The 15,147-nt window shown below is 44.7% G+C and overlaps 4 protein-coding genes across 4 annotated transcripts; 1 reads left to right on the forward strand and 3 right to left on the reverse strand.

Moving 5' to 3' along the window:
* Positions 1-370: 370 nt before the first annotated feature.
* On the reverse strand, positions 371-4,615 carry V865_008075 (uncharacterized protein; the record flags this gene model as incomplete). The annotated part of the gene is made up of 7 exons (XM_066231814.1): positions 371-2,530; positions 2,585-3,289; positions 3,361-3,485; positions 3,564-3,810; positions 3,957-4,079; positions 4,154-4,233; positions 4,294-4,615. 7 exons carry the CDS (start codon positions 4,613-4,615, stop codon positions 371-373), a joined length of 3,762 nt encoding a protein of 1,253 aa, XP_066087911.1.
* A 444-nt stretch (positions 4,616-5,059) lies between these two features.
* Positions 5,060-6,960, reverse strand: V865_008076 (uncharacterized protein; the record flags this gene model as incomplete). The annotated part of the gene is made up of 9 exons (XM_066231815.1): positions 5,060-5,156; positions 5,252-5,418; positions 5,504-5,600; positions 5,666-6,262; positions 6,344-6,396; positions 6,454-6,558; positions 6,615-6,742; positions 6,808-6,821; positions 6,884-6,960. 9 exons carry the CDS (start codon positions 6,958-6,960, stop codon positions 5,060-5,062), a joined length of 1,335 nt encoding a protein of 444 aa, XP_066087912.1.
* A 1,141-nt stretch (positions 6,961-8,101) lies between these two features.
* Positions 8,102-8,771, forward strand: V865_008077 (uncharacterized protein; the record flags this gene model as incomplete). The annotated part of the gene is made up of 4 exons (XM_066231816.1): positions 8,102-8,110; positions 8,221-8,304; positions 8,478-8,542; positions 8,696-8,771. 4 exons carry the CDS (start codon positions 8,102-8,104, stop codon positions 8,769-8,771), a joined length of 234 nt encoding a protein of 77 aa, XP_066087913.1.
* A 501-nt stretch (positions 8,772-9,272) lies between these two features.
* On the reverse strand, positions 9,273-14,684 carry V865_008078 (transcription elongation factor SPT6; the record flags this gene model as incomplete). Its single annotated transcript, XM_066231817.1, has 12 exons — positions 9,273-9,475; positions 9,535-9,841; positions 9,905-10,044; positions 10,117-11,296; positions 11,358-11,534; positions 11,590-12,192; positions 12,253-12,585; positions 12,647-12,792; positions 12,849-13,005; positions 13,073-13,834; positions 13,893-14,019; positions 14,077-14,684. 12 exons carry the CDS (start codon positions 14,682-14,684, stop codon positions 9,273-9,275), a joined length of 4,743 nt encoding a protein of 1,580 aa, XP_066087914.1.
* Between the last annotated feature and the right edge of the window lie 463 nt (positions 14,685-15,147).

The following is a 15,147-nucleotide window of genomic DNA, read 5'->3' on the forward strand; positions in this document are numbered from 1 at the left end:
AAAAAGTCTTACATACAATCACCAATTCATATATCCACCAGCATAACATTCCATCATAATACATAGCATATATATCATAATCACCCAACGATGGCAACATAGAATAAGCAGCTTAACGATTTTGTACGAAATTAACGATCATCAGGTGATATATACATGGTAAAATGCATCAATGCCAAGGTATAATATCGATCAAGGGGTGATATCAAAGTAAATATGCTAACAAATGCTACACTGACAGAAATAATACAAGAATCGTTTTTACAGAACAAAACAAAACAAGTAGAAAGCATGATCAAAGCCCAAGAATTATAATTAATTAAAAACGTCAGGTAGTCTATTCTCCATCCACTACTCATTGGTGGATCAATTATCGCCAGGCTTTCCTACCCATCGCTCCACCCTGTCTTAAACTCGCTCCTACCAACTCATCTTCATCTTCCCCCATGCCTTCTATCTCATTATTTCCAACCAAGGAAGAAGCAATTAACCCGAATAATCCCGTGCCACCTCCTTGAGTTGGGATCTGAGAGGAGGTGGATGTAGAAGTCGATATAGGCGAGACGATATTGGTTTTCGTAGGTGATATTGCTCTATCCCTTAACAATGACGAAGTGGTAGTGGATATGGATGATCGGGTGGAAGAGGTAGACAATGGTATAGGATTCGGTTTATTTTCCACATTACCCACCGCACTTTGTGTGTTGTGACCATCTGGATTTACCGGTGAAACTTCCTCATTTACTTCTGTCGATCCTCTAAAATCGTACCATCTCTTCGATAGACTCTGCAGCACTCCTCCCCCTCCTCCTCCACTGTACGGAGGTGCTCTGATCGTGGATGTACCGGAACTATCTATAGGGTTGATTGACTGACTGATGAATGTCGATCTGATACTCGAATCTGACAATCCCCTAGGTCTAAGGGTCCTTTCCAACAACGGAGGCTGAGGTTCATACGATCCACTAAGTATCACTTCGTTATCCTCAGTCAGAGTAGAAGTTGAAGGGTCGATAATTGCATCTACGACAGAAGAGATCTTCTTTCTTTCCTCACTTCGTTTAGCTTTTATGGTTTTATCTCCATTACCACTAGTACTGCTAAATACTTGCGAACTGACTGATCTTAACGTTCTTTGACCACTTGAGGCACCAGGGGCTACTCCATTACCTATGACAGTCCATGCTCCATCAGTCGGAGTGATAGGCTTCTGAGCACCCGCAAAGATACCTAAAAGTTCATTTCTATTCGCTCGTGATTTTGATCGTCTGACTGTACGGATCGTAGGAGGTACCAACGAATTGTCCGATCCTGTCGCTGGTGAGATAGTCCTATCCTCTTGTTGAGCGGCAATCGGCGATGAAGGTAGATCATCAATGACCTCCTTGTTGGCGATAGTGAGATTTGCAGGACTGGCTCTCCTCACTATACCCGTCCCGCCAAATTCGACACTGACATGCGTGGTAGTAGCACTAGCCGTAGGTTGTTGTTTAGGTGCAGCTTTGACAGGCATGTTGCTATTAGGCTGTAGTCTTCCCCTCTCCAATCCCTTCTTGCCATGTGAGGTGGATCCTTCACTCGAATGATCGTTTTCGGCAGGAGTGACGAAGAATTTGGTAATTGGAGCAGCGATCCATCCTAATCCCGTTCCACCACCAATTCCAGTCTGTTTGCTTAATTTACCCGCATCGTCTACCGAGTCATCTTCCCTAAACGCAGCTTTCTGTAACTTCTTGCCTAGTGATGGGTTGATTGTGATATCGTTGACTATAGCTTGTAAGTCCACTAAATCCGTAAACACATCTTTGAATAATCTCAGTAAGAGGTTGAAATCTTTTCTGTCGATCCCACCAGTCAAAGCTGAACTCGGTATACCTCTAAATTGACTTCGTAATTCAGATACTTCCTGCTGTAAGGATCTCATAGTGGTTTGAGATAGATGTCCGACATCTCCAGGTAAGTTGTGTTTCTTCAACCGTTTATTCAAGGTAGGTACGTCCGCATCCCTCAATCTAGCCAAGATACGACTCATATGCTCCACGACCACCAATAAGATCCCAGCTCGATTATCCTGTATGGAGGAAGTTTCCGAATGATCTTCCGAATGAGGGATCGGTGAAGTCCCCGTAGAGGTTGAGACCATACCTTGATCTTGAGCCGAAGTAGATTCCCTTCTTTCTGGTTCTGGGTCCGTTGAGATACCAATATTGACAGGTTCCGTCTGGACACCCTGAGATTTAGTCAGAAGCAACAATGTCTTCCTCTTAGCTCGTTTGGGACTGGTATTGGATAATGCTGAATCCGACATCGGCGAAGGATAATCATCAATGATTGTAGTACTTGCGTTGGGTGAATATTCGGTAAATTCATTTGGAGACATAGTCGATCGTCTAGCTAACATCAACGAACGTCTCTTACGGTTCTTCTCTGCTGCTCGGAAATAGTCTGTACCGGGTGAGAGGGGTTCTTCGGTTATTCCTGATACATCTTCACCTGCTGACCATTCTGCAATGGGTCCAACTCCCTGCGACTGTGGGAATAACCAAATCAGCGATACACCAACCAAAATAATCGCTTAACGTACAGCATAAGATCTTCTCGACCTTCTATCTGTATTGGTGCTAAAGCTTCTCGCAAGTGAAGGTCGAATTTGATGTCCAGGTTTGGTCTTCGGTACGCCATTCAGCACATACCCAATCCCACCACTAGGCGACGTCCGGAATTTCGGACTTTCTCTTCCAGAAGGTGGGCTCAGTATTCCGACTCTGGTTGTACCATCTTCATTCAATAGTACTCCGCCAAATTCACCTATTGGACCCATACCCAATCCGGGAGACATGAGAGCACCATCGGCAGCCGTCGAAGAAGAGTTGGAAGTGAATGAAGCAGCCATGGACATTTTTCTATGATGCTCCCATGCGCTCACCCCTCCCGTTCTCGAAGATGACGCTACGCTCAACCGATTCCATGATCCCCTTTCACCATGTCCAAGAGAGACGACAGGACTAGATTCGGTCCTCGAATGATTCGAATATCCTGATCCTAATTCGCTAGCTAATCTGGTAGGTAATCGTCCGAAAGGTGACATCCTTCCTACACTTCCTATCGAGGCTCTTAATTCTTCTACTTCCTCTTTCAACATTCGTGATTCATCTCGACTTTCCGCTAGGGAATGTGTCAATTCGGTCACATCATGTTTCAACAGTGTATTGGTGGCTACCAGATCTTCTAAGGTTTTTTGGTATTCTGGCATGTCTGATGGTGACTCCGTGCGGAAGGTCTCTGATAACTGGTTTGGTTTGGGATTTATCAACTAATCAGGTCGTATAACGCAATACCCGCTTCCATCAGCTGACTTACCTCGGTGTGTAACACGCTTAATCTCTCTTTGGCATTTGCCAGTAGATCCTGGGCATCTTTAGCTCTAGCTTGCTTGATCTCCTCGACTTCTTTGTTGGCAGATTTGAGTTGCAGCTCCAGCTCCTCTGTGGTATCCAAGGGATAACATATAAATAACATCAGCATTTTTATCCCGCTTGGGTACGAACCGTAAGTGTACTCACCAATCCTAGCTTCCGCCCTCTTCCTCTTCCTCACCTCATCCCTTGTTTTCTTGATTTCCATCTCCATCAAATCTTTGACATCTTCATAATTTTTTTCAGATTCCAATAGCCTTTCTTCTATTCCTTTTCCACTGGCCAAAGCGACTTTCTGCCTTTGCGTGGTAGTCCTCAACGTTGTGAGTTCGGAGCGTACGTGAGTGAGGGATTGTTGAGTCAGAGTTTGGGTGTGCATAGCTTGGGTATAACGCTGCATGGGCGTTAGCGTTGTCATCGTATACCACGAACTCTCGACATCCAAGAAACTTTGTTGGCCAAAGGGTTTAAGAAAGGTAAAGACAAAGGATTGATAGATGATAGTGGGAAGATAACGAATACAATCAAAGGAACACTTACCTTTTCCAAAGCTTCATTCTTCTTTGATACCTCTGCGAACTTCTGTAAATGTTGTGTATTCGCCTTTTCCAGATTATTCACTTTTTTCATACTCTCAACCAGAGCATTGCGTTTCACTTGAAGCTAATCCAACGAAACGAGATCAAAGTTCAATTCAGTCAATAGGCCAATCTTGGACAAGGTGTTTAGATACTCACTTGGTTCTCATACTTTTCTACTTCCCTTTGATATTTACGTTCTAGAGCTTCATATCGTTGTAGAAGAGCGTTACCGATTTCTATCCATAGATTTGAATTAACTCTGGTATATAAGTGTGACATGACTAGATGGGACTTACCACCACTAAGTTTAAGTTTATCTTCCAACCTTTCCCTCTCCCTCAAGCTCTTACATATATTCCCACTACCATTCGAAAGACCACTTCCACAACAACAGACTATTTCTACCTCATCATTATCATCTTTGATATTTGTCAATTGCTTTGATAATCCATCGAGAGTCTCCGCCGTCCTCAAAAACAAAGATGCAGATGGTGATTCAGGTATGGCAGCAGAGTGGTATGGCGATAAGGTATGCTGATCCGTCTGGCTCGAAGTGGAAGGTGTTGGACTAGTTGGTGAGCTCGTTTCGTGACGATGGCAATGATCTTGCTCGTCCATCGTGATTCATTAAAACACCACTAAGAGTGAGTGGAATCTTACTTCGTTATAATCATGTATGTAGGTCGTTACGGAGCTCTTGAGAAATGTGAAAGTATGTGAAGATGGTTGAAGATCCAATTTCGAGGTAAAGTTATCCAATTGAAATAAATCAAGTGGACTGGTCATGCGATCGGTGCTACAGGTGTTTGTGATTTGTTTACATGTTTTTTTCAGGTGCGGCTATGGTGGCTCAGTTCTGGGCAGTCCCATCCATTGAGTCATCTCGTCACTTCTCCCATTCAATTGCCATGCATTCATTACTCATCGTCCATCTTCACGTGCAATCCATGCTTGTATGTATATCATACACATTGTTCATTTTCACACATATATACAAGTCCGTTACTCGATTCTTTTTAGTTCGTCACCTTGTGAAAGCATCAAAAAGCACTTCTGGGTGGATTAGGCTCTAGCTTTGGTCAAATCTGATCCAAGAGAATAACCAGTCACTTTCTCCCAATCCATCTTCTGCCTCGTCACAGGCAGAGCACGTCGAAGGCTGTTACATAGGTCAGCATCTACACATTGTCTGTGACGACCGTGATGAGGCGAAGATGGTGGGGTTGCTACAAAAGACAAGATGACATGACTTACGCTCTAAAGGCTTTGTCGCCCAATTCACCATACACGTCGTTCAGTTCCAGATGATAGGCAGTCTCGATTTTGGAAATGGTAGTAACAATCTGGCTAGCTATCGATTGACCGCCGACTTCTTCGGTGGGAAGTGGGAAAGATGCGGAATGTTTGGTAGCGAGTTGGACCTAGCGAGTTGGACCTATTAGCTAACGCTTTCGGGAAAGGCTTCAAGGAAGTCCCCGACCGTAAGAAAAGCAAGCGACTACTTACATTACCCTGCTCATAATAATGTACATCTACGTTGATATCCCCATTGACCTGTCCAGAAGCCTTATCAACAATCCATTTCGTCCTCCATCGACCAGTCCTTTTGGCAAGTCAATTTTGTCAGTTCCATGAGACCCTTGATGGACAAAGACAAGATCGACCTACCAGAAGTTGTTAGGATTGTACTTATTCCCTACAATCTCTAAAGTGCATATAGGATTATCTATCTTTTCCTGTTTTCTCTCTTCTACCGCTCCTCCAACCGGCTCTTTCTGCTCCTCGGTTTCCACATTGTCTTCGACAGCAGTCGGGGGTGTCAAAACCTTCTCTTCTTTCCCACTATCATCTACTTCGGTGACATCAGGTTTCGTACCCTCTTTAGGGGTCTTCACACCTTCTTCCTCCTCTTTAGCTTCTTCTACCAGTTCATCTAATTGATCCAAACTCTCTGGTCTGACCAATTCATCCTTCTTATCTACGTCTACGTCACCGGTTGCTGGAGTAGGAGCAGGTTCGAGATCACCTTCGTTCACTTGCTCGGTAATCACATCTGTCACCGGTTCTGCTGTCCCTTCTGCAACGGGATCAGCCTCTGCGAGCTGGGTGGTGGATGGTGATTCTGATGCCGGAGCAGAAGCTTGGGCAGAAGTAGGAGCAGGGGGAGTAGGTGGTAAGAGTGGGTACTGAGAGCATGATACGGATGATTGTCCAGATGGGAAGTGATTCTTGGCGTATTTAGTCAATGATTGAGATAGAGCAGAGCTATCAGAAGATGAATCTCAGCTCAATCAATTCCCGTCGACGTGATGTACAAGATCTAGCTTGATGAGTCATTGGACATACCGGAAAGATTCCTCCTCCTCAGGTAATTCATAAGGTTGATAATCCGATATCGCCTGTTCGTCTTCAGCTGACACATCTCTGAACATGCTATGGAAGAGAAAGGTACTCACCAGTGTGATATGATCAAAGACGAAACTCCTCTTGCCCTCTGCATCTACATATCGTTCGTTCTCACCCTCCGTTCCAGGCAAGATATTAGCTTCAGATAATATAGACTGTGTTTACACCATATAAGCTCTTCGGTCAGAATACTATGACGGGCCAAGCTTACACTGTGTGCTGGTACTCCTTCAGCAGCGGCATGATCTACAACGTGAAGCTGAGCTAGGTTGTACGCTCTCAACGTTGGTAAGACTTGAGGCATTAGGGCCTCATCGTCATTGATTATTGCTCGGATGTCTGTTAGAGTAGGGTACCTCAGTTCTCCATGAGCGGACGAAAACAGGCGGTATATCTGCACATACCATTGATCACATCGCTGGAGGTAGTAACATGATCAGCTATATGCCGAGGACAACAATATATATGGGGAATACCCACTTGATTTCGCCTGCCGGTGATTGCTCGACAAACTTCGCGGCAAGCTTGCATTTGTCTTCAAGCGAGAGCTCTGCCATGGTATCGTCGGTGCTATACTACTGTAAGATCTCCAAACGGCGGGATAATGCAATGTGAATCGATGATATCTATCGTTCATCTAATGAGTGTAGTAGTTGACAGAGCGCGACTGATGACGCACGGTGGTACCCGACTGACCTGCAGTCCACACGTTATTGCGTTATAAAACAACATTTACAAGCTCAAAGATCGCAGTCTTGCATTTTGTAACTCACCAGGGGACCTCCTATGCCTCTCGGCTGCATATCCACTCTGAAAGGCTGCTTATAGGCTGCGTAAAGACTGTATAAACGACGTTTGCGCTTTAGTAGAACCACTTCGGTATATATTTTTCTCACAATCTGTGAGTTGAAAGCCTGTGTGGCGCAGTGGTAGCGCTTTCCACTCGTACGCCGGTTTTTACCGCAAATTATCGACGGATGGAAGGGTCCCGTGTTCAATCCGCGGCGGAGGCATAGTTTTTTGGCATACTTTCTTGACAAAAGAGTATCTTTTGCTCATCTCGTTCGATGTCGCAAGAGCCGAGTACAGGTTATATTTCTTCTGCTGTGCAACCAGAGGTGATTTACATCTCTACTTACATCCATTCTCATTCTCATTCTCATTATCAGAATCATTATCATTGTCATGTTCACTAACACTCGCCGGGAGAAGTCTCATCCGCCATCCACTCGCCTTCGCGTTTCGTGTCCATCTTCTGCCTTTCAGGACTTCCCAAATCCCTACTTGATAGGTACTTTCAGTTACAGTCTGTTAAGACCCATATGTGCCATGATGTACACAAAGTCATCCCCCTGTCGAGCAGGCTAAGGAAATATGTCTTACCTGATGTTCATAATCATCAAGAAAGAAGTTCAAGTCCGCTTCATCTTTTTGTGCTCCTCTGAAGGTCATTTGCATCGCACTTCATTTTTTCGAAGGCGATAAGTGAAATAATCTACCACCGCGCCACATTCATATATACCACCATACAAAATATCATAACAAAGGACAACCTAGGACAAGCATGATTTTTTTTTTCTTTCTCTAACTTACTTCTTCTTCGTGACATCTATCTGTCGGTCATTCATCCTCGACTTTTATAAATCGCTCAATTTCATTTCGCTTTTTCGCTCTTCTTCTTTTTCAGGTCAAATCACAATGGGTAACGTGAGTAGAGCTAACAAGATGTGCCCTTCACGCCTGTTCGACATCTCGATTTGATTCCCAGTGTCCACTCGTACAATTGCTGATCAACGTTTTACGATTCATTGGTATAGGGTGCTAAAGCAGCTCACAAGAGAGAAAAGGCAGGAGCCAAAGTAGCAGGTAAAGGAGAGAGTTCTCAGTTGAAATCCAACGCTGTGAGTTGTATAGCTACTTCGTGGAGCTTGATGTTCTTCCTCTGTGTGGGTGAGAGCAAGCAACGATTCTTGGCTTCTTCTCCTGGCTCCGTGATGTGACACCATCACTCTCTTTCCAATCCCGATTGAGAGTAAGCCGTTGACCGATCCCCTTCCTCGGAACCACGATATAGGCCGCTCAAACGATCCAATGCGAAACTTGTAAAGCTACTTTCCAAGGTACTTCCAAACAACCTCAGTGAGTGATAATTCTTCCTCTCCTATTTCTCATCCTTCCAAACTTGCTCTCATCATCTTCTATCCCTTCTCAAAACATACCACGCCTCTGTCGTACAACCTTGCGGAAATTTTGACTGATTACATGTCTGATCTGTTTGTCGTGAATGAACAGGCTCCAACTACACGTCGATAGTAAACACTCCAAATCGGATTTCAAGACCTGTTTCCCAAAATTCGTCGCTGCTTAACCCCAATGTGAATCTATCTAATCATACTCGGCTGAGTATACATTCTTTTTCTCGTTGATGAGCCTTCGAGTTTAGTTGTTCTATCTTTATATATCATGGGATGAATGTGTTTTATTTTATTCTTCATCGATCTCGAGAACCTTGACTGAGGGAGTAGCCATCATGAAAGAAGTACCCTTTGAAAGAAGAAAGAGAATCAACTGACACAAGATGTTCTGGTCACCATGACGATGTACTGATGATGCATGAATGGACAAAAGTATGTATGATACTCATGATACTTGATTTACTTTTATTGACAAGACGAATAGGTTGAATTGTAATACACTGAATCATTCATTGAACTATGCAAAACCCGTCAAATCAAACACGTTAATAAACTCCCAAATCTTCTTTCATGATAAAGGACTAATACCTCCCACCCTGTCTGGCTATCATCGCACTGTTCACACAATTGTCAGCTACTAATCCCCATTGTTATCGATAACACTCATGAGCCACTCACGCTCTATCAGCATTCATCCCTGGCGCTCCAGCACTAGGCCCAGGTGCACCACCAGGTGTCATACCGCCATAACCCTGTCCTGGAGGCTGACGGCCGTACCCACCTCCGTTAGGCGGGGGTATGCCATATCCTGCTTGAGGTGGTCGACCGTACCCGTTCGAAGGCATCCCATACCCCTGTTGAGGTATCGGTGCGCCATCTGATATCATCCGATGGATCAGCTCGGGCTTACAAAAACAAGGTGAACATGCGACTTACAGGGATTAGGAGTCATACCAGGCTGCTGCATTGGCGTCCTACCCATTCCCTGTGGAGCACCAGCACCAGGCATGGGTGTCCGTCCACCCAGTGCAGGTGTCCTACCTCCCAAAGCAGGCGTTCTACCACCAGGTGTCCTTCCTCCAGGCAGAGGTGTCTTACCCAATCTGATACCAGGTGTCTTACCTCCACTACCTTGTTCAGCGAGTCTAGCGGAATACTGCAATTTGAAGGCATTACACAATTCGGTCACACCGGGCACTTCGGCGTTATTCAGCTTGTACGCTCCAGGAAGGACTTGGACGGGCTAAAAACGAATCAAACGTCAGCATCGAGCGTTATACATACCGCGAGAACGACAAGAACATACCCATGTCTGTATCACACCGCCGTCCCTCGTCGACTTATTCAGGAAACACAGTTTGATATATCCTGGTCTATCCGAATCGATCGAGAATCCGTACATACTTCTACCAGGATGAGCTTGAACGTAATTCTTCAAATACGCCTCTGCACCAATTACAACCGAGCCATCATCAGCCTCTCTCCTTTAACAAAGCTGAAATAATGGACGTAACTTACCAAGATCATCTTCAGGTTTGTATTTCTCATGTAATTGTAGTTCGTCCAATTTCCTTGCCATCGCTTTAACGTGATTTATGATCAATTCATCTAAATCCGAATACGAATATCTACCAGCTACTCTCAATATCCTTCCGAGGGAATATTCATTCGGTTTATCGATTTCTTGAACATCGATATGCTGATAGATATCTTCATCGACTTTCCACGTTACTGCCAAGTGATCTGATCCCTTGGAAGAAGGTCTAATAACCACATCACCACGATGCTGAGAAGCTAAGAATTGCTCTGCTTGTCCGGAGTTCATGACATGCCAATTAGGATGATTGACCACACGCTTGATCTTTCCAGCTTGTCGTCTTTTTTTGGCTGCGGCAGCGTCTTCTGCTGCTGATTTCCTTACAAGGTCGTTATACGGTTCATCTCGGAAAGGAGGAATGAACGCTACTGCTTGTCGTAAATCCGATGCTCGCGTTGAAATCTTCACTTGGAATCGATTGGGTTCAGCTTGAATGACCACGGCTTTCACAGCTTGACGAGGTTTGAAGAATTCTTCGCAAGATGTCACAGGTGGTTGATCGTCATCTGCTACGTAGTCTCGTTCTAAGATAGCGTCCATGCCTGATTCTAATTGACAGAACACCCTCGCAGACAAAGCTTTTCGGACGGTTGCAGTGACCTTTAGACCTCTACCAATCGTACGTTCAGTCTCTCCCGTTAACATAGTGACTACTTCCCATTCTGACGGTACGTAGAATCCAGGCCTTCGATCAGCTCGATATCGGATAAGCTCATTGACAATTTCTCCCAACGTATGTCGTTTGTTCCCTTCTCCTTGACGCTGCAAGTTGAATGCGAAATCATCCAAATTCAATTCACCAAGTTTTTGAGCTCGCTTGTCATCTAACATAAGAGTCTGCACGACCTCAGACTTGTGTCGATCGGTAACGTCTTCAACATCGAGATCAAGGGCATCTTGACACATCTTTTGAGCGAATTCATAATCTTCAGGATGTATTCGAGTCATATCTAATGGATCTGGTTGTTCTTGAGGGTTTTCAGGTTCCAGCATCATATCTTTGAGATCGTTTTCTATGGTCAGGAAACCAGCAACGTTTTCGAATATCGTGGGACCAAATAAACCGAGATCGGAGAATGCCAGTCGGTTGAGGAGAGAGCCCTACCAAGTGTGCGTCATGAGCAGACGCGTTGCTGAATGGTATCAGTAAGACACAACTTACCTGCTTATGTATACCATGTACCAAAGCATCCGCTTTTCTCGGACCAAGGCCAGAGATGAACGGTAACATGGATCTTTGGTACGCATCCGCTACACAAGAATTGATTTCTATACCCATGAAACAGACAGAGTTGACCAGACCTCTTTCAAGGTGAATCAATAGCTTCTCAGGATTTATCTATAGAAGACAGTCAGCTGCAGTAGCTTGGATTCTAGACCAAAAATCAACTTACCAATTTTTGATGGTGTTCCATGAAAGTCACTGAAGCTATCTGTTTACCCAACTTGGCATAAGCATTGAGTGGATTCTGAGTGTATCTAGCCAGACCTAAAGCGTATCGTCCATTCAGAGGTAAATTCGGGAACTCCTTTTCAGCTTCTTCAGAGTTCATGTACAATCTTGCAGTAGCATCGTTGACGAAGATTAGAGGGATAAGGTAAGAAGCCAATTTCTGATCGAAATCCGCCAAATCCGCTTGATACTGTTCGTATTGTCCATATGCCTCTGACACAGGTGGATTCTGTCCATAGGCTCTGATCGCTAATTCTCGTAGTGCCGATGCAGCATCATCTCGTAACCTTGCAGCTTGCAAGGACATTCCTCCGATAACGACAACTTTAGGTTTCCTCTTTTCCACTAATTCCACGAAAGCATTCTTGTCCAATTCGTCTCTGAGACTATCAAATTTGGTCTGAGTTCGGATATTTCCATCATCATCTAACATCACGGCCATGATAGCATCTCGGATTTCACCTTTACCGTTGGTCAATGCTAAAACAGATGGAGTTTCGCCTTGGTCCATATCGGAAGAAGCAAATGGTCGAACGTTCACTCGCTAAGAGGGTTATACCCATCAGCGAGTTTCAAGCGTAGCGATGGGCGGAAATGCACTTACCAGCTCAAGCTCGAGTCGACATCTCTCAGCCACGAACTCATCCGCTTCACTCTTGAGATGCTCCTTCAGCCACTTCGCCGCAGACGGTACCAGGTATTTCCTCGTCACATCTGAACATATTTCCGCCCGTAAAGCATTCCAAGCAGTTGATATCTCTCCATAATCGTTTGATCGACAACACCTAACCAACGTTTCCACAAATGACTGCACTTGCGATTCATCTGCTTCGATAGTGATCGTTATCAAGCCTTCTTCTTCGGCCTTGAGCATGTGTAAGAATTGAGGGGAATCTTTGAACATTTGTACGGGTTTACGGGTAAGGAATTTGAAGTTCTATCCGTGCAAATAGATGAGTTGATATCTTCAGAGGGAAAGTTCTGGACCGGCAACTCACGTAATACAGGTGGTATTCATCTATTATGTTCATCCCCCTATCCGTCGGTGTTACACTTACCACGCCACATGCTTCCATGAAATCTCTCGTCTGCTGACGTATAGCAGGGTCCTTAGAGAATTCCGTAGTGAGGATTTGACTGGCAGCTGTGACAAGAATGATTTTTAGATATATATCGAGCTCGAGAGGCAGCATCACTCACCCTGTAAAGCTATTTCTGGTGATCCGAAAGCCGTCCCTGATCCAGAGAACTCCTCTGCCAAATCATTAGGTAGCTTCTCTGCGTTCTTGGGCGGTATGGGCTGCCCTTCAGGTTCGTTAAACGTCGTTGCTACTTGCGGTACTGAGATACCGAATGCCTAACAACGACGTTTGAACCATTAGTTGCCAGTCTTACGAATGCGACAGGTTATATAGCTAACTCACCTCAACCAATTTCATGATCGGTCCTGTTCTCAAATCCTCATTTTCTCCTCGTTCCGGTAATCTCTTCGCACCTTCTTCAACAGCTTCATCCTCCTTTATCGCCCTCAGATCCGAGGCATAATGGTATGACAGCCAATCTGAGCCCTCCGCAGCTGATTCTACACTCATCATACATATCGAAGGAAGTAACTTTGTTGTCAGATAATCATCCTGTACATCAGGTTTACGAGCTTTGATCTTCTCCCATAATAGTTGAGTCTGCTGATTCCTTTCGAATATCGCTCTAAACTTGATACCGAGGTTGTATAATGACCACAATTCGTCTCTTTCCAAGAACTGTACTGATGACTGACCTTGGTTTTCCAATAAACTAAAGGCATCTCTCTTGTAATGCCATAAGTAGGGTACTTCAAGGTGTTGGACAAACATCATATTTAATGCTGTTGAAACTGCATTTCTGAATTCGTTGGCTAGTTCTATACGACGAAAGGCAGCATATGGTTGAGGGTTATCGATAGTTGGTTCAGGGTATGATCCTTCTTCATGCATCCCACAGAATATGTATTGGGTCCTAAGTGATATCTTGGTATGTGCCCAACCAGCTGCCAAGTCAGGCGGAGGATATAGCGAGTCAGGAGCGAATACAGGATTATCCGATAAGGTAGAATTAACCAGTTGATGTCGTTCTGGTCGATCATTATTCGCTATAGCTCGATCTTCATCTTGTAAACGACGGGCTTTGATCTCAGCAGGGTCAAATACCTATTCCGCATGACTAGTCAGTTCTGCAAGCGTAGATCGTGACCTAACGCGAACTCACGTCTTCTAACCTTAGATCTTTCTTTGCTGCTTCTTCATCCTCATCCAGATCCATGCCATCTTCACCTTCCAATGCCCAATCGTAATCTTGTCCATCTCCAAATACAGCGTATATCTCGTCCCATGATCTGTAAATACACACATATCAGTCAGCTATACCTAGGTAAAGTGAAAGATTAGCTCACGCTCTATCGACACCTGCTAATTCAGGTTTCGAAGCTTTCTGCTGTCTTCTCTTTAATTTCTCCTCTCTCTTTCTCTCCCTTCTTTGATCTTCCGTTTCGCCCTGAGCAGCTAAATCATCTTCGTCCTCCTCTATGAAATCTCCCAGATCATCCTCGTCGTCATCCCTATCCCTATCCTCATCATCTCTGAACATATCCTGTAGGGTCGGTTCACCCCTCCTATCATCATCCTCATCATCTAATGATCCATCCCTTCGTATCCTCTTGATAGGTCTAGATTGAGATGAGCCGGTCAGTCCTCTATTTTCCTGTAAGAGTTCCAATTCGTCTTCGGAAAGTTCCAAATCTTCCCGTTGTCTCTCCCTCTTAGCTCTGAGCTTCTCCCTCTTCTTCCTCTTCTTACGTTCTTTCCTACGTCTCTCTCGCTCCTCTTCGTCCTCTTCTTCTTCTGCATCGTCATCCTCCTCTTCATCCACTATGAACCCCTCGGCTATCCTCTTGGCCTCCTCTGGATCATCCTCCGATTCCTCTTCCGACGAATCTCGCTCGTCGCCATACGGTCGGATCTCCTCGCCTTCACCCTCGGGCGAGGCGGAGCGCGATGACATGGTAGGGATGTTTAGGGGATTCGAAGATGTTGGATAGGGTGAGAAGGGTGTTGATAGGTCGTATTTTGCGCAATTTTGATCTTGAAAGTTGTGATGCCCCGCTCGCCTCGTCGGGCTACTTGATGATGTGGGTTATGATGGTTTTGGATTGGATTGTATATGTGATCAGAAGAGAAGTATACACTGTCCAGTATTTTATAGGCAATAGATGTGGTTCTGCAGTTGAACGACACGAGACTGATAGGCAGTGGTGGCGGTGATATCGGGATTATGTCAATGTGGCACCTGTCTCAAGGTGGAGGATGTCCGGTAGCTTTCATCCGAGATAACGATCAGTTAAGTCGTACCAAGGAGATGAATGTCCTTACTCCTTTATATTCTGTCGCTCTCCATATAGATATATCCTTACAGATAATCTCATATACAGACACGAGAATCATCAGAAACGGGATACATACCAAAA

The sequence above is a fragment of the Kwoniella europaea genome, chromosome 3 (genome assembly GCF_036810445.1).
Source record: "Kwoniella europaea PYCC6329 chromosome 3, complete sequence".
Classification (NCBI taxonomy): Eukaryota; Fungi; Basidiomycota; class Tremellomycetes; order Tremellales; family Cryptococcaceae; genus Kwoniella; species Kwoniella europaea.